General features: G+C 47.3%; 1 protein-coding gene and 1 long non-coding RNA gene across 5 annotated transcripts in view; both read right to left on the bottom strand.

Annotated features, from left to right (window-relative positions):
* Window positions 1-18,651, bottom strand: part of LOC307203559 — a 60,770-nt gene that overhangs the window by 31,640 nt on the left and 10,479 nt on the right. The window lies entirely within an intron of this gene.
* Window positions 1-18,651, bottom strand: part of TMC3 (transmembrane channel like 3) — a 56,620-nt gene that overhangs the window by 31,640 nt on the left and 6,329 nt on the right. Inside the window, exons 1-3 of one of the 4 annotated variants that reach the window (XM_079954204.1) lie at window positions 8,842-9,532; window positions 8,121-8,240; window positions 5,437-5,967 (exon numbers count right to left, since the gene is read on the bottom strand). In XM_079954204.1, coding sequence (XP_079810330.1) covers window positions 5,437-5,534 — 98 coding nt within the window. In that variant the 5' untranslated portion in view covers window positions 5,535-5,967; window positions 8,121-8,240; window positions 8,842-9,532. Of the gene's footprint in view, window positions 1-5,436; window positions 5,968-8,120; window positions 8,241-8,841; window positions 9,533-13,730; window positions 14,956-18,651 lie in introns of those variants that run through there. The other 3 variants (XM_079954207.1, XM_079954206.1, XM_079954205.1) reach the window with 3 other exon arrangements.

Raw genomic sequence — 18,651 nt, 5'->3', positions numbered from 1 at the left:
TGTTAAAAACAGTACAGCATTACATATTAAAAACTTCCCTGAACAGGGCTGCCTTAAGATGTCTTCTGAATGTCAGGTAATTCTTTATCTCTTTGACATCTGATGGGAGGGCGTTCCACAGGGCGGGTGCCACTACCGAGAAGGCCCTCTGTCTGGTTCCCTGTAGCCTCACTTCTCGCAATGAGGGAACCGCCAGAAGGCCCTCGGCGCTGGATCTCAGTGTCCGGGCTGAACGTAATAGTGATAATCATAATATCATAATAGTGATAATCTATGTTGGAAATGTAAAGAAAAGGAGGGTACCTTTTATCATATTTGGTGGACCTACCCCAAGGTGAAAGACTGCTGGGAGAAGATTTATAATGAATTGAAAAAAATGTTGAAATATACATTTATTAAGGAACCAGAGGCCTTTCTTCTTGGAATAATAGGTTTGGAATTGCCCAAAAAAGATGTTAGATTGTTTTTGTATGCCACAACTGCAGCTAGAATTTTGTTAGCTAAGAATTGGAAATCATGAGAAGTCCCAACAGTGGAGGAATGGCAGATGACGATGATGGACTTTTTGGAGCTAGCCGACCTCACTGGAAGAGTCCGCGACCAGAAGGAGGAGGAGTACCAGGAGGAATGGATGAAATTCAAAGACTATTTAGTTAAATATGCTAAGATAACTTAATTGGGAAAACTTGCAAATACCAGATAGGCTTAGGATTTAAATATGTGATGTTAGAGAATAAGATGTTTAAAGTCAAAACAAAGAAAGATGTTAAGTGATTAAGTTAATTTTATGAGAAAATTGGTTTTGGAAAACCAATGATTACACTGATATACAATGATATATTACACTGATATACAATGATATATTACACTGATATACAATGATATACACTGAAATTCAGCCAGAGGGATTTGAGGAAGTCACTTAACAATGTTACCAAGATTGGATCAAGTAAAGTTAAGATGTTTGTTTAAAAATTTAGGAAAATCAATAATAAAAAAAAAAATTGGGAAAAAAAGACATGGAACCCACGGGCTATACTTGTCATGTTGGGGGGGGAGGCCAAAATTTGAGTGCCCCCTGCCCTCATGCTGCTTTCCCAAAGCCAGATAAGTGATGTGGCGGGCTTTGAAAAGGAGTCACAAAGCTCTCCCAGGGTCCTAGAGCCCTTCTACCTTCTTCCCAAAGCTGGGAAAGGGCTCTCTAGGCTCTGGGAAGAAGGATGGGGGACTCTAGGTGTTAAGTTGTGGGTGGATATATCAGACGACACAGCGATTCTTCAAACAGCTCTTGTTTATTCACAGGCCAAAACAGAACTGAACTGGGGACTTCCGGGTTAGCGCGATCGGATTAATGGCGGATTCCCTCCGAGCTCCGGAGGGAATCGGCTCTGCTGAGGACGGGTCTTACCGCGCCGGCGACGCGGGGACCCTTAGAAACCGCAGGCGCGGAAGCCTGCGGACTTGGTGACTCGGCGGGCACCTATAAGCGCCTTCCCCGACCCACGAAGAGCCTTTTTAAAGGCTACGAAGAGGGTACGGGGAGCGGCGTGGTGCTGTGAGTAGACCGCTACTTCAGTGGAGCTTAGCCGCGAGCCATGGCCGGAGAGCGCTGACTTTTTCCCCAAAATTCGGACTGGAAAATAAACAACCCGTGAGTAGATTGGAATCTGGACTTTAAAATTTATACCTTTGAATTTGGTACAATCGGGGGATGTGCTAAAGGGAAATCCGCACCCCCCCTACCTACAAACGATCTAAAGCAAGAATTGGAGAACTAAGGTGGAGAGTATTGTTTTTGGTGTCAGATAAAAGATACTTCAATGAATTTGACAGAAGAAGTCTTTGTGCTGGAGAGAAAGTGAGGAATTTTGGAAGCTTTTGTGTAACCCCCCCCCCCCGAACCCGGGAGTGTCCTGTGCGTAAGCCGGAGGAAAAAGAATAAGGAGTTTGACAGCTGTCAAAGGAGCTGTCAAACGGGCGGTTAAAGTTAAGAACTTTGTTACTTAATAACTCTCTGAATTAAAAGTGTTGCATTTGAACTGAGGTGGTTGGAAACAACGTAGCTATAAACAATAAGTAACGGACTGTTGGAAAAGGACTATCAAGTAATTGGAATCCCCCTAGGGGGAACTAGAGACATTACAATGGCTGCAGAGGGAAAATTACTGGCAGAGATAGAAAAAATGTTTTTTCTCGTGGGAGTACGGCTATGAACAAAGAACTTATGACCTTGAATTCTAAAACAAACAACTCTGCTGAATGCATAAAGGATTTGACTAATAAGAAATCTGCAGCTGAACCAGAAGAGACACTTTTGGAACAGGTGGAGAGGAAAGAAGGAGCGGAAAAGGAAAATATCAATCAGAAGCCTATATTGTCAGGAAATAAAGAAGAAGATCTTCGGATTACAAATCTGCGAAAGATGAGAAAGATGAAGGAGGAAGTCCCTGGAGTACCTGGAATACTGGAATTTAAAAGAATAAAGAAATATGATTGGGACTTCCTCTTTGAGTATGGGAGAGCAGCTGATCTTTTGCAGCAACTGCTTTTAAGTATTTTGGATGGAAGAAAACTTGGTGTGACTGCGACTGAACTCCTTCGAGACCTGAGGACCAACAAAAAGAGTTACCAACAAAATCGGCGGAGAGAGACTGACAGAGACTTGAAGGCCTCGGATGTGAGGAATCCGGGCTAGGAACTGTTTCTGTGGACATAAGGGATGGAAACCGGGGTAGGGAGGGAGGGGAGAACAGAATTTTAAAATTTTATGATTTTTGTATTTGGCCATTATGACATATAATTAATTAAAATATAAAGGGAGAAATTCGTGGGAGAGAAATTAGGTTGACCTTAGAAAAAAGATTTAATGTTTATAAGAGAATTGGATAAGTTAAATGTGGATAAGTAAAAAGAGTTAAGCTTTAAAAACAATAATAATATGTTAAAGATGAGAGATAAGAATTTGCTGAATTAATTATTGGAATTGGGATGTATGAAGAGGGGGTGGGGGGAAGTCAAGGAAAGAGGGTAAAGAAAGTAAGAGTATGAAATTATATATGTTTTGTTTTTGTTTTTGTTTTTGTTGTGTGTGTGTGTATAAAATGTGAAAACCTAATAATTTTTTTATAAAAAAACAAAAAAAAAACAAACAAAACAGAACTGAACTGAAGGGTTCAGTCAGCCTGCTTATATAGAGCTCCAATACAACATAACTGTAACAATTTTCTAAAACTATCCAATCACTGAACGTCACTTTTGATCCCTTATTTGCATAACTATCTACAGTATCCCCCTGCTGGCCTAGGGTGAGAACTTCAGTACATAACACTAGGAAGCTGCCAAAGCCCTCATGCTTCCTTCCCCAAGCCCAGCAACTCTCTTACCTGGCTTTGGGAAGGCAGCACGAGGGGGGTTTCGGAGGGGGGAGTTCAAATGTTGCCGAGGGCTGGAAAAAAGGCCTCGAGAACTACCTGCATTTTGGACCGCCCTGTTGTAAACACATGGCTCCATAGGACTGAAGTGGCATGTCTGCGTTTTCCATTACAAGCGCTTGCTGCCCATTTAATTGCAGCTCTGCATCGTCTTCCATCTGAGCTGCACTGATAACACAGTGCTCCTTTCTAGAAGTGTGTGTGTGTGTGTGTAAATAATAAAAGAATAAATGGCTCAAGGCCATCAATTCCCCGGGAACGCGAATAAAGGGTTCTGCAACCAGATCCTCTGCATATTTAGCCAGATATAGGTCCCACAATTGGATTTGCTCTGAAGTAAATATGCATATGATGATGACAGCAACCTTAGTTTTAAAATAGCAATATTATTACTCTGCCACTGAGGCTGCCATCCTATATATTTATCTATTTAAGAGCATTTGTACCCCACTCTTCATCCAAAAAGATTCCCAGAGAGGCAAACATACAATCAAGAGAGTTTACCATCTAAAAAAATCCACAACACACAAGGGAAGAGGGACAAGGAGGAAAACAATCCTATATATGCTTACCTGGGAGTAAGCCTCGCTGAGCTTATTTGGGTTCCCCTTACATTAGAGTTGATACACACAGGACTACACTCTGAGGGAAGTAGGTAGCATGTGCCTGATTTATTTTTTAACCAAGACTCATTGCTAACAATTTCCTGTTGCACATAAGAGGGGCAGTGTGGTGTACTGGTCAGAGGGTTGGGTTGGGACCTGGGAAACCAGGGTTCAAATCCTCACTCAGCCATGAAGTTTGAGCCAGAGTCATTATCTCTCATCCTAACCTACCTCACAGGCTTGTTGTGAGGGTGGAATGGGAAGTTGCCTTGAACTCCTTAGAGGAAAGCTGGGGTACACATATAACAACTAGTAGTAATAATAATAATAATAATAATAATAATAATAATAATATACATTTACTGAATTCAGACAGCATCTAGAGGCATAAACTGCATGGACAGTATTCCTCTTTGCAATGTTGGTTGTGAAGATGTGTGTGCGAAGGAGATGCAGAAGACCACACTTTCCTACATTCATAAAACGAATCTCCAAACAAATAAACAACCCAAGAGATTTAACCGCTTGCCACCCTGCTGAAATCTATCAATAAAGCTGGGATCTTTCAGAAACAGAAATGCATTGCGTTGGAATTCAACACTAGAAGTGCAGAGAAACAGCATCTGAAAACTTGCAGGCAAAGGAGATTTGAAAATGCAACTTCCTGCATTCATCATTTCAGGGCATTACAAAAGGCCATTTGCAAAAGCAGTGCTTGGGTTAGATTGTTAATTTGGACTGCGTGGGTGCTATACCCAGAATAGTGTTCTGAGTGTGTTCATTTTTAAACCATGTGTTAGACTCCTTGGGTGTCTGAGTGACAGAAGGAGGGACATCAATGATTTTCTAATAATAACAAGGAAGTAGATGTGGTGTGTGTGTCAGAGAGAATGAGAAAATTCCCAAAGGGACTATGCTCTTGTACTTGGAGCAGCTGAATAAAAGGGGACATTTTTGGCTGGTGAAGCCTGTCAGGCAAGGATGAGAGAATCGGCACCTAATTAAATTCCCTCTCTTAGGGCTCCTCCAGACTGTCACTATTTTGCGGCGCATACCAGAAATTTAGCTTTGTGCAACTGAAGTGGGTTGAAGTGTGCTGTCACCCAGGTGTAGCAAAGTCCCTTAAAAAAAAAAAAGAATCTGACTTTTTGCAGTTTGGAAAGTGAAAAGGAAATGCACTGAATGAATAACATGAAGATGTATCAACACCCTGTAAGCAAATCGGGATGAATGCTGGACAAATTCACCCTATAAACAAGAGTGCTTAATAAGGACCGAATAGAATCTTACCTCAGCAGCAGCTTTGTGCAAGCAACCCTGAACAGCAGCAGTCTCTCTTTGCACCTGGTTCCCCATAGCCTTTCTAGTCTAGCCTATCCTATCCAAAGGCAATCTCTCACCTGTGGGGTGGCTCCTGGTAGGTGTAGATGCTGGCATGGCGCTTCACCGTTTTCGACCTCTTGCAGGACTTTGCTGAAGAAGCACCTCCAGACGACATCTCAGGAGTTTCTGGATGTTTCAAAACTCAGGGTGTTGAAAGGCAGCAGCAACAATCAGATCTTGAGAACATGGGGGGAAAGGGTTGGGTACCACCAGGTATCTCAAAGCAGAACCAGAAGCTGATGGATCTTGAAGCGGACTCCCTTATTTCCCCTCTTGGTGGCATCTGGCACTCCTGAGTCTGGGAAAGACCAGAAAGCTGGAAACACAGACATAATCTTAAAGGTACAGTGCACCAGAGCCTGTAGCACAGTAGCAGCGATGCTTGATCTCCTCCTTCACGTCCTGTGGTGCTCTTGGTCTGTTGCAGCAAAGGAAAAAGACGACATGTCTCGTAGCACACATTCATCAAGGCATAGCTTTCCCACGGAAAAGCCTACTGCATTAGGCGCGCAAAAATCATCATCAAACGATGCAGCCTGCTCCGGACGCTAGAAATAAATAAAACCCTGAGTCAAGAATGATTGTGGCCGCCATTTTAAAAGGGTAATTTTGCAGAGTTTGCATTTCAAGTGCGTAACACCGGCGCTTCCTAAAGCTGTGCCCTGGGGGAACCTCGTGTGTGGGCAGGTGAGGAGCCTGTTGGAGGTGGGCTCTGTTCACCCTCCATTTGGGCTCTGCATACGCCCCCCTGGCTCACCCACCCATACCCCAGCTGCCCAGTCCACCAGGGGGCAAAACACTTGCCCTGCCCTGGGCACCAGCAACCCACGCTACACTGCTGTTCCACAGTATGCCACATTTCACAAACACACACACAAACCTCTTTCCATCCAACGAAGGCATTATCACAGCTCAGAGACACATTTCAGCCAGGCAAAAGCACCTGAGAGTTCAGGGCGGGGCCAGTAAGGCATCCTGGGGAGAGTCCTGAGGGCCAGATAAACATGCCTGGAGGGCCACATTCATTTCTTATTGAGTCCTCTGGTTGAGATTTTGCAAGGATGTGAGGCTTCAGCTGCCTATATTAGGCACCCATGGCCTCTGCACACTTTATACGTCTCCTCTCTCAAGATGGAACATTAAGTTCTCTCCACTAGATTTGTAGCTGAGGGCAGCTGGCTTTTCTTCACACTCCCAGCTAATCTACTGTGTCATTGTTAGCTGAAAAATGTCCCCTTTAAATGGCCATAGTTAAACCCTGTATGCATTCAGGCAACCAAAATGCAATGGCTGAACTATTCTTCTCTTACCCAACCCGTTTTGTCGCTCTTTTGTAGCCATACTAAGTTTTTAAGTGATATTCTCTCTCATGATTAAGAAACATCAAATGCTTTTAAAAGTGTTGTTTTGAAACCAGTGCAGCTTTGGAAAATTCATCCCACCATCTTGATTCAAAATGGTGTTCAAATGCATCCAAACAAATGAGAACTTGCTCCTTGATCCCAGGAAACCATTGTGCAAAAATATATGGTGCCCAAACCTATAGCAAACAAGTTTCATGAACACTCTCTCACACACACATTCCTGTGCTGGACATGTTTTGTCCTTATTGTTAGAAAAAGTGTACTGTAATGATAATAAATTAAGCGAGACCATTTCCTCATTCATTTTTCTTTCTCTCTCTCTCTGCCACCTCCCCCAAGTCACAATCCTACAAAATTTCCTGGCTGGCATAATTGCCAATCAGGCCACAGATTAAATTCAAGCACAAATAAGGAGCCAAACGTCACAGATATATCAACTCCAAAATACCCTCCTCCAATCTCTCAGCTGCAAGGCTTATCTCAAGTTCCCAGATGGAATGGGTTAAGATAACCGTGTGGAACATCACAGAAGCCCATGAAATTCTGTTTTGCTCATAAACTGGAGTCAAGCTGCCGGATCGCCCCTTTTCATGCCGCTGCTAGATAAACCTCTCATCTAATGATTTAATGACAATAAAATGGAGCAATTAGATTGGCTGATTGACCAGTCTAGTCTCAAGCATCAGTTAATAGTCTTGAGCACCTACGTAGAGATGGGTGAAGCTGGCTATTTTTGACCTGTGCCAATTTAACATGTTTTCACTCATAATTCCATCCCATTCCCTGTCTGCATTAGTCTGCAAATTAAATGCATATTTAAATTTGTAAATTTTTAATGAGTACTTTGACACATAATCGTATTTAAATACAGCTTTCATCTAAAAAATAATCTTTAAATTAATTAATGGAAAACCAATTATTTTGTCATAACCAACAGAAATGTCTAGAACAGGGGGGAGGGACCTGTGGCCCTCCAGATGTTACTGGACTCCATCAGCCCCAGTCAGAATTACCAATGGTCAGGGGTGATGGGAGGTGCAGTCCTACGTCAGCACTCCATTCTTTAGTCTAGAACAGGGTTTCCCAGGGTCTCCAGCTGTTTTTTGGAATACAGTTCCCATCATCCCTGACCACTGGTCCAACTAGCTAGGGATGATGGGAGTTGTAGTCCAACAACAGCTGGAGACCCACGTTTGAGAAACACTGGTTGAGGACCTCGTCACCAAGCCCAAGTTCCTGTGTGTGGATTTAAGAGTGTGTGAACAGCATCAGAAATGGATAAAATTGAACAAGAACAGCAAACGTTGAGTTCAGAAGCTTTTACTTAAAAGGAATACCTTTCTGCAATAAATAATAATTTCCTTAAACTGTTCCTTTGAAGCATCCTGCAATGCTCACAGCCATAACAGCTTAAGTGGAGACCATTTTCCAAGACTACTTAGACATGATATAGTTCCCTGCAGAGCAGTGGCGTAGCGTGGGTTGTCAGCACCCGGGGCAAGGCAAGTAATTTGCACCCCCTAACCTGGGGCAAGGCAAGTAATTTGCGCCCCCTAACCCGGGGCAAGGCAAGTAATTTGCGCCCCTAACCCCTAACCCCTAACCTGCTGCCGCTGCCAGCTTCTTCTTGCTGCTGCCTGGGCTGGGGTATTTACGGTAAGGTAGCCACGGCGACGGCGGCAGGTCCGTGTCAGGTGATCTGAGGCGAGTTGCCGCTGGCGCTGCCGCCCAAACAACGCCGCTTGCCCGGAGGAGGCGAGGAAAATGCAACATGGCCCAGCAGCTGCAGCAGCAGCGGTGACGGCGGGGCTGTGAGGAGGGGCTGCCTGGCGCGCCCTCCGCGGCCCTGATGCGTGGGGACTGCGGTGAGCGCTGAGAGCCGCTGCCCGCCGGACGCCTTCAGCCCGGACGCGCGCACAGCTCGTTGGTTCCATGAGACATGGGGCTCTGCTACAGCCTGTGCCCGAGGCTCTTCGGCGACTCCAGAGGCGGCGAGCGCGCCCCCCAGATGTTGCGCCCGGTGCGGCCGGCCCCCCCTGCACCCCCACACTATGCCACTGCTGCAGAGACAACATATCCATCAGCTCCATTAGCAGGGCCCCTTGAAGCTGCCCAAGTCTACTGGACCGGATTCCAAGCTCCCCGCCTACTTCAGATTCTGAACTAACTTTGCTGGCTGCCCCTATGAGACTAAAGATCTCAGACGAGCATCAGATAATATACAACCTTCCATGTGCGACTCCAGTCAGACTGTCTTTCTCAGGCCCTTTTGAACGTAGGCTGGATGTCACAAATATATTCAGCCCACCAGGGACTTTTCTGAAAGCGTCTTAATTGCATTATTTGGCACTGAACCTGAATCGCTGGAAACCAGGAACAGGATGCAGCTGAAATGCAGAAGGTAGAAATTCGGAGGCAATTGGCAGAGATACAGGAAAGGGGGTGGCTGACACAAGTGGTCCAGCAGAGCTCCTGCCAGTGTGATGAGTGGGCACTGGAAGAAGCAGGGTTGGAAGAAGGGAGCAGTGATCCTGGAGAACCTGTAACAGCTAGGAGACAAGAGGTGGAGGCAGGAGAAGCTGCTGGATTGGAGAGTGAAGCACAGGTGCAGGAGCAGGGAGAAAGAGGTCAGGCTGGTGGAGAGTTAAGGGCTTCTACACCTTCTCCTCCTTCCCCCCACCTCTCCTATTCCACTGTCTTCCAGAACCAGAAGAGGATTGATTGATTGCAGTGAGAGGAACAGAAACAGGTTACACACAGGCAGGGTTGTCATAAGCATATGCGGCACTGGGGTGCAAAGATCCGCCCGGCGGGGGCTCCCCACAGGTTGCCCAGTCCCAGGCATGCAGGAGGTTGGAGCTAGCTGGCCGCCTCAGCGTCTTGCTGGCTCGGTCGCTCCTGAACTCATGGCACAGAGCCGCCCACAGCAGAAGAGCCTGTCGCGGCGCTCCGACTGATGGGCGGGCTCTTCCCCAGACTCAACTCTCGGGACCCGGACTCTCAGCCTGGCACCCCTGAGAGCCCAGCACCCAGGTGCCCCGCACCCCTAGCACCTATGGGTAAGATGGCCCTGCACACAGGCGTAGTCTTTGCCTGCTTGCGCACAGCTCAAATAAAAGAGATACGTAAGCTGCAGTTGGGGCTGGGGCCTCTCTGTTGTGGCAATCGCCTCATTGAGTGCACACCTAGGGGTAGCTGAGAGACACAGGACTGATGGTCATGCTTTCCCCTAATGTGTAAGTCTACTTTTGGCAATAATGATTTAATTCCTCGCTCTGGGCATTCCTATTATTTTTTAAATGACATTTCTACCCTACCTTTCTTCTCAATCTCATTTTGCTGCATTCACTAAGGGATATCCAACATTGGGCATAATAATTAGTTCATAAACTGCTGAATTCAGTGGGTCTAGGTAAAAAAAGGTAAAGGACCCCTGGCCAGTTACATCCAGTCAAAGGCAAATATGGGGTTGCAGCGCTCATTTTGCATTTCAGTCCGAGGGAGCCGGCGTTTGCCCACAGACAACTTTCCAGGTCGTGGCCAGCATGACCACACCGCTTCTTGCACAACGGGACACCGTGACAGAAACCAGAGTGCATGGAAACACTGTTTACCTTCCCACCACAGCGGTTCCTATTTATCTACTTGTACTGGTGTGCTTTCAAACTGCTAGGTTGGCAGGAGCTGGGACAGAGCAACAGGAGCTCACTCCATAATGGGGATTCGAACTGACAACTTTCCGATCGGCAAGCCCATAAGGGACAGTGGTTTAGATCACAGAACCACCCACATCTCTTCTTATCACATAAAAGCAACCCAGGCATGAAAGAGAAAGCAATGATGTGGGAACAGAGGTGTATTTTGCTGGAACACAGCACCACCTGAGTCCCACACCTAGGAGTAGCTAAGAGATGCAGGACTGATGGGCAGGTGTTTCCCTAATATGTAAGTCTACTTTTGACAATAACAAGTTAATTTCTTGCTCTGGACATTCCTTGCCTGACAGCGCTGTGACACTCATTCTTTTATTAATCAAATTTCTATCCCACCTTTCTTCTCAGTCTCATTTTGCTGCATTCACTGGGAAATAGCCAACATTGGCCATAATAATTAGTTCATAAACTATTGAATTCAGTGGGTCTTTTCTTGGTAGGACTGATGTTGAATACCATTCGTTCTCTCTTCTCTTTTTTTACTGCTGCCTGTGGCTGTTAGTGAGGCCACGGGTCCAACTTTACAGAGGACAACCCTCTGTTTGAAGGGTGGTTTGGTAAAAGTGTGTGGTTTAGACACCAAGAACCAGAAGAGTGACTGCGGAGGCCTTGAAGTTCCCCATCAGCAGTTAGCAGTACTTGGACCACAGACAGAACAGGCCCATAGGCTCCCTGGTCACAGTCTTTCCCACTATAGAGAGATGGATTGTGCTTCTGTTGAAAGCAGGTGGAGGGAGCTTTTGGCTGTATAGACATGGCTGAACTACAACTCCCTTCAGCGCCAGCAAGCAAAGCCAATGGCCAGGTGTGAGGGGAGTTATAGTTCAGCCAAATATCTGTGCGATATCGAGCAAGCTAGTGATTAAGCCTCTGGTAATAAACATTACAAAATGAATACTATTGATCCATTTTGCTTCCAAGATACATAAAATACCGAGATACATAAAAAGCGGCGACAGGCAATCGCTGGGGTTTTCGGAAGCAATGAAATACAGTAATATCTCCAGGACATAAAATTGCTCTGTGACTCGGGCACATTTTGTGTTGGACGACCTTGAAATTTCCTGAGTCATGACCACTTTCCGCCTTCAGTTTCTAATGCCTGCCCTAAATCTCACACACTGTCATGCTGCTCCATGCTTCATGCACTTTGTATTTCCCTGCCGTGGAAGGATCTCCACATAAATTATAAAGGAAATGGAGCAGAGATGTAATCACAGAGCCCAGTGCTGCCATGGCAGAGAGAAAGCGCAAGACAAAAGGGAGCAAGCAAAGGGGCAGGGTTTAAATCAATGTCACTCCACTTGGTACAACATATGGGACGCGGGTGGCGCTGTGGGTTAAACCACAGAGCCTAGGACTTGCCGATCAGAAGGTTGGCGGTTCGAATCCCCATGATGGGGTGAGCTCCCGTTGCTCAGTCCCTGCTCCTGCCCACCTAGCAATTCAAAAGCACATCAAAGTGCAAGTAGATAAATAGGTACTGCTCCAGCGGGAAGGTAAATGGCGTTTCCATGCACTGCTCTGGTTTGCCAGAAGTGGCTTAGTCATGCTTGCCACATGACCCGGAAGCTGTACGCCAGCTCCCTCAGCCAATAAAGCGAGATGAGCACCACAACCCCAGAGTCGGTCACGACTGGACCTAATGGTCAGGGGTCCCTTTACCTTTACTTTACTTAGTGCAACAGATACAAATGGTGAAACCTGCCCTGCTGCTTCCAAAGCAGTCCTAGATTATATCATCAGACAATCATGTGACCTCAATACTTGGAAGGCAAAGGCTGCTTCTGACCATCAGGGGAAACGAAATCCTGATGGGAGACCTCAAATTTATGCTGCTTTGTTTTTTCCTTTGAAAAACAAATTTTGATTGACATAGGGTGTTATTCTACAACCTGCTGGGATGCCCTTAAAACACTGCAGAGGTGGGTGGGTGGTTGCCGATGTTAGGATATTTCCATTCCACCTTAAAAGGGGGACAGGCTGTTGTGAGTCACAGCCTACTTATTTCCTGTTCACAGGATGTTGCTGTTTTGTATATAGCTTTTGTTCTCTCTCTGTGCCTGAAGCAGGCAGTCATGTTTTTTTCTTTGTTCTGACCAACACTGAATAAAGTTGTAAATAATGCTCTCCTGAGTGCATCTTTCACTGTGTGAACTCTGCAAAGGGCCTGCACTAGTCTTGGAATGAGGACAGCTATTTCTGAGGCTTGTGCCGCTAATTGACTGATACTGCGTTTCTAAGGGAGATCGATGGATCGTCCGGAGACAGCATGGGGGCATGATGGCCTTTGTTTCCCTGGCAGTATCCCAACAGCCCATATCTTCCTCCAGTTCTGCTTCACAAGTGGATCCCAATGCAGGATCACAGGCTCATGGGGTATAACAGATGCTTGAGCATGGCATAGTCAGCAGGCACGGGTGGCTAGGGACATAGTTAGGGACACGGGTGGCACTGCGGTCTAAACCACTGAGCCTCTTGGGCTTGCTGATTGGAAGGTTGGTTGTTTGAATCCCCACGATGGAATGAGCTCTCATTGTTCGGTCCCTGCTCCTGCCAACCTAGCAGTTCGAAAGCACACCAGTGCAAGTAGATAAATAGGTACCACTGTGGCAGGAAGGTAAATGGCGTTTCCATGCGCTCTGGTTTCCATCGCGGTGTTCTATTGAGCCATAAGCAGTTTAGTCCTGCTGGCCACTGGACCCAGAAAGCTGTCTGTGGACAAATGCTGATTTCCTCGGCCTGAAAGCAAGATGAGCGCCGCAGTACCATATTCACCTTTGACTGGACTTAAAGTCCAGAAGTCCTTTACCTTTTACCTTACTTGGCTTTGCACTACTACATGTGCAAAGCATCTCGGGACTGTAGTAGATGACAAGCTGAACATGAATCAGCCCTGCTCAAGGGCAGAGGACAAAGTTAGGAAAAAAAGGTTTTCAGTGCTTATGCTTAACTGTCCAGGGGTCCTTTACCTTTACCTTTGCCTTAGTCAGCACAGGTCAGCCAGGACAGGCACTGGTTTCTTTACAGGTTGTGCAAATCTTTTGATTTTGTTCAGATATCAAGCCAAAGTCTGCCAGTATAAAATATTCAGCACCTCTACCACTTTGTCTGGAGAGCAGCCTTGGGGCTGGGAGGCCGAGAGGCTAATCTGATTTCCAGCATAATCATATTTGGTATCTGTAACATGATCTAATGTGAAGCCACCATATCAATAAGACAAACAGCATTCACCTCTCAGAAAAAGCAGCAGGCCCAGCGGAACAGACACAACAGCTGGTATCCAGGAAACCTCGAAGATACGCCGCGGCTGCTGCATTTCCAAAGGGGACTGAAATTGACATCATTTTATTACAGAGCAGAAGATCTGGAAATCTGCCCTGTCTATGCCATCCCTGGGGAGCTGCGCCACTGGCATGGGAAGATGCCATATCATCTACTTGTGCATTTCACTGCATTTCAAGAATCAGGGGAGGGAAACGGATCAGGTTCAGCTTTAAAGGTGAATAGACCTCATTTGCAGGGACGCAGGTGGCGCTGTGGGTTAAACCACAGAGCCTAGGACTTGCCGATCAGAAGGTCGGCAGTTCGAATCCCCGCCACAGGGTGAGCTCCTGTTGCTCGGTCCTTGCTCCTGCCAACCTAGCAGTTCGAAAGCACGTCAAAATGCAAGTAGATAAATAGGTACAGCTCCAGCGGGAAGGTAAATGGCGTTTCCGCGCGCTGCTCTGGTTCGCCAGAAGTGGCTTAGTCATGCTGGCCACATGACCTGGAAGCTGTACGCCAGCTCCCTCGGCCAGTAAAGCGAGATGAGTGCCGCAACCCCAGAGTCGGTCAAGACTGGACCTAATGGTCAGGGGTCCCTTTACCTTTACCTTTAGACCTAATTTGCACTTTCAGAACGTGAACCGAAATGCGGGGCTGTGCACAGCCCCCCACTGATTTCCCCCATTGCCCTGATCCAGGAGCCCCTAATCAGAGTGATGTTGCCTTGAGTCAACCCACAGACCACCTGCCTCACCCCAGATCCATCCCCAACGTGATTTGGGGGTCGGGCTTTTACATATGGTTGGGAAGGGGAGGGAGCAGGAGGAGACACTATATCTCCTCCTCTCCACAAAGCTGACCAAGAGTGGCCAGGATTTGATCCTGCAGGGTGCTGCTCCTTTGCTCGTGAAGGAACAGCAACCAGCACCATGAAGCTAGCAAGCTTGAACTACTGCAATGCGCTCTACTTGGGGCTACCTTTGAAGGTGACCTGGAAACTACAACTAATCCAGAATGCGGCAGCTAGACTGGTGACTGTGAGTGGCCGCCAAGACCATATAACACCAGTCCTGAAAGACCTACATTGGCTCCCAGTATGTTTCTGAGCACATTTCAAAGTGTTGGTGCTGACCTTTAAAGCCCTAAACGGCCTCAGCCCAGTATCCCCAAAGGAGCGTCTCCACCCCCATCATTCAGCCCAGACACTGAGGTCCAACGCCAAGGGCCTTCTTGCGGTTCCCTCACTGCGAGAAGTGAAGTTGCAGGGAACCTTCTCAGTAGTGGTGCCTGCCCTTTGGAATGCCGCCTCACCAGATGTCAAAGAAATAAACAACTATCTGACTTTTAGAAGACATCTGAAGGCAGCCCTGTTTAGGGAAGCTTTTAATATTTGATGAATTGTTGTATTTTAATATTTTGCAGGAAGCTGCCCATAGTGGCTGAGGAAACCCAGCCAGATGGGCGGGGTACAAATAATAAATTATTATTATTATTATTATTATTATTATTATTATTATTAGCAACAGGATTCGATCCTGCATAGTGCTGCTTTAGAGCCTGGAAAGAAGGAGAGGTCTGGTAGGAAAGGATGTAGGGGTTGCCCTACAGTCTCTTGTGAAGATGCAGTTGTGGTGCATTTTGTTGTTGTGCCTCCTGACAGCCCCAGGTCAATCTGGGACCACCCAACCTGACCTGAAGTGATCTGGGGCCTGCCCAACCCAGCCGAACCCAACTGATGTCCTCCCAATATGCCCAATTTGGCTCAGGCCTGAACCGAAAATGGTGCACAGCTCTACCCAAACACACCTATGGTTTGAAATTCACATTCCTCTGAGTATTGCGTGTTGAGGTCCCCAATCCACCCCCCAAAATAACTCACAACGGACACGTAATTTTTGTTTAAGATTTTTGGCATGATTTTGGCCACAACTTTATTAAAATACAAACTGTGAGTGGTTGTTTAGGCATTGGTTAAGACTATCTGTCCCCCCGCCTGGGGACAGAACTGACTTCCGGGCACCACCGAAAGACAGTGCGGGGGAAAGCAAGTCGGGGAGGAATTGGAGCTGAGACACAGACCCTCAACTCTCACCCGCCTGCTCCCCGAAGGCTTGCCGGCCCTAGTCCCATTCCAGGGATTGGACGAAAAGATGGCAAGCCCCAGGATTCCTTTAACGGAATTCCCTTTCCGCAGCAACCATGGAGGGGCAGGCCCAGCCTATCCTGAACCCCTCCATGGAGGGGTAGGCCCAGCCTATCCTAACCCCTCCTCCACCAGATTTATAACCAATGCCTAACCACAACCTTACAAGTTGTGACGATTTGCTACGCAGTAGGCAAAAACCACCCAGCCAGCCAATTTGCCAGGTGGAAAAATTCCTACCAGGCCCCTGCTCAAAGGCAGACGACCCCATGACAGGCATAGCAAGGTCAACGCAACAAACCCCTTATTCTAGGGCGGGTGGGCGGGTGATCCGTTGCACGCAGCAAAAGAGAAAGTACAAGGCTGTGTGCAGAGTATTTAAACCTTTTACCCCTCCCACCAAAATTGCAACATAACTTTTGCCCCAGCAACTCGGCAATCCAATCAATGCCCCCCGGCCATCTTGGAGAACTTACCCAGCAACAAAGGGGTGGCTCAGTAGACCCCACCGCAACACGTGCTCTCCCTGAAGGAGAACACGCTTTGCGTGTTGAGGTCCCCAATCCACCCCCCAAAATAACTCACAACGGACACGTAATTTTTGTTTAAGATTTTTGGCATGATTTTGGCCACAACTTTATTAAAATACAAACTGTGAGTGGTTGTTTAGGCATTGGTTAAGACTATCTGTCCCCCCGCCTGGGGACAGAACTGACTTCCGGGCACCACCGAAAGACAGTGCGGGGGAAAGCAAGTCGGGGAGGAATTGGAGCTGAGACACAGACCCTCAACTCTCACCCGCCTGCTCCCCGAAGGCTTGCCGGCCCTAGTCCCATTCCAGGGATTGGACGAAAAGATGGCAAGCCCCAGGATTCCTTTAACGGAATTCCCTTTCCGCAGCAACCATGGAGGGGCAGGCCCAGCCTATCCTGAACCCCTCCATGGAGGGGTAGGCCCAGCCTATCCTAACCCCTCCTCCACCAGATTTATAACCAATGCCTAACCGCCAATCGAGCCCTTTACGCTCGCCGCCAACCACTCACAATCCCAACCCATTCTTCAACCCTTCAATTACCGCATCCAACCAGACATCATTCCCCAGCTCGGAAAGATGTACCCCATCATTGCGGTAAAGGGCCAGAGCCTTGAAGGTAATATCCTGGTGGTAAATCACCAAACCACCCAATTCCGTTACCCTCTTGCTCACTGCGGAATTAATGCGCTTCCTGGCCCTTTCAGCAGCCTTGGGTTGAGAAATGCCCTGCCAATTGCTCCTTTGCAGCAATTGTGACCAAAATATTTTAACGGTAGGTATTAAGGTCACCAACTCCCCCAAGTCTCTTTGAATCGTGGAGCGCAAAGTGGAGCAATCAACCTTTGCCATATCATTCTTCCCCAACTGCACTACAATCGCCAAAGGGGGACCATGTGAAAGCACCCTCCACTTAATTAGTGGGATGAATTCACTCCACCGCATTCCCCGTCTGGATATCCACTACACCTGTACGTGCTGTGGGAAGCCAAGATCCGGTCCCCTTCCAGACTGCCTCGCTCTGATGCCAGCCCAGTAAACGATGCTGTGCCCCACAATCCAAATGCGGACTGGAGCTAGAAACATGGGCAGGAAGGCCAAGATGGCGCTCCCAGTCCAGACTCGTCAGGGTGCTTGCCAGCTCAGTGCATGATGCTGTGGCCGACAATCCAAATGCGCACAGCTGCTCCTATGAGGGGAAAAATAAAAGGAATAACAGACAGGCATCATTGGCAATGCTTCCTGAGATAACCTTTGTCAGCATCATACTTCCAATGACCCGTATTCACAATCCTGTCTACTAACAGGCCCCAGTGCGCAGCCTTTGCAGCAGCACCTATTTGGAAGGAATGAGGCGTGTTCAGCAGTAGGCAAGCCACAGGCTGCAATAACTGGCGCACGACGTGAGCAATTAGATGCCCGTCGAACTGGAACCCATTTCTGTGCACTAGGATCGAGCCAGCCCCCAGGGGAATGAAAAGCCAAATATTTCCGGTATCCAATAACAGGGCAAGGGCCCACCTCACCTGCGACTGGAAGCCTGATGGTGGCAACCCTGCTCACTAGGTCTGACTCAGAGCTCCAGACACTTATGACAAGCTCCAAAGCAGATAAGGAAAAGTCCTGAGGCAATAAGCCTCCAAACTTCCAGCCCCGTGCTGGCTCCAACACAATTTCCCCAACCCTCAGTACACCAAAATTACAATGGAATACTGAAATAAGTCTCGTCTTGATCTTCAACCAGCCGACAAGTCTTAACTTGTTGCGGATACTGCATAGGTCAAAGATTGACCGGCTTCCTGCCTGCTGTCCTGTGAAGGTTGGAGCTTATTCCAACCTTCCGAGACCCTGCGCACGACACACTTTTTGAAGGGTCTCTGAAAAATTAAAGCTTTACTCTAGCAGACATTGCAGCGGACTGAAGTCTGATAGTTTTAACACTGCATCCGATCTGCAGCAGGTGGGCGAATTACTGCAGGTCCTGCTCAGAGGATGGGGGCAGGTTCCTCTGAATGGCCGAGGACTGCCAGCTAAATTTTAAGAAATCAGTCCAGGCCTTCTCATAAGACCTGAAAGCGAATGGGGAAACGTAAGCTACTACTCCTCATAATTATTAATTGTTGCCAAGTGCCACAGGAGCTCCAGAAAAATCCAGCTATAGCTGGGTGTCCAGAGCCCAGGATCTGAAGCTCTCCAACTGAAAAAACGGGATA

This window comes from Podarcis cretensis (assembly GCF_951804945.1).
Source record: "Podarcis cretensis genome assembly, chromosome: 14".
Classification (NCBI taxonomy): Eukaryota; Metazoa; Chordata; class Lepidosauria; order Squamata; family Lacertidae; genus Podarcis; species Podarcis cretensis.
Note: the sequence above shows the minus strand (reverse complement) of the source record. Positions and strands in the feature narration are given on the sequence as shown.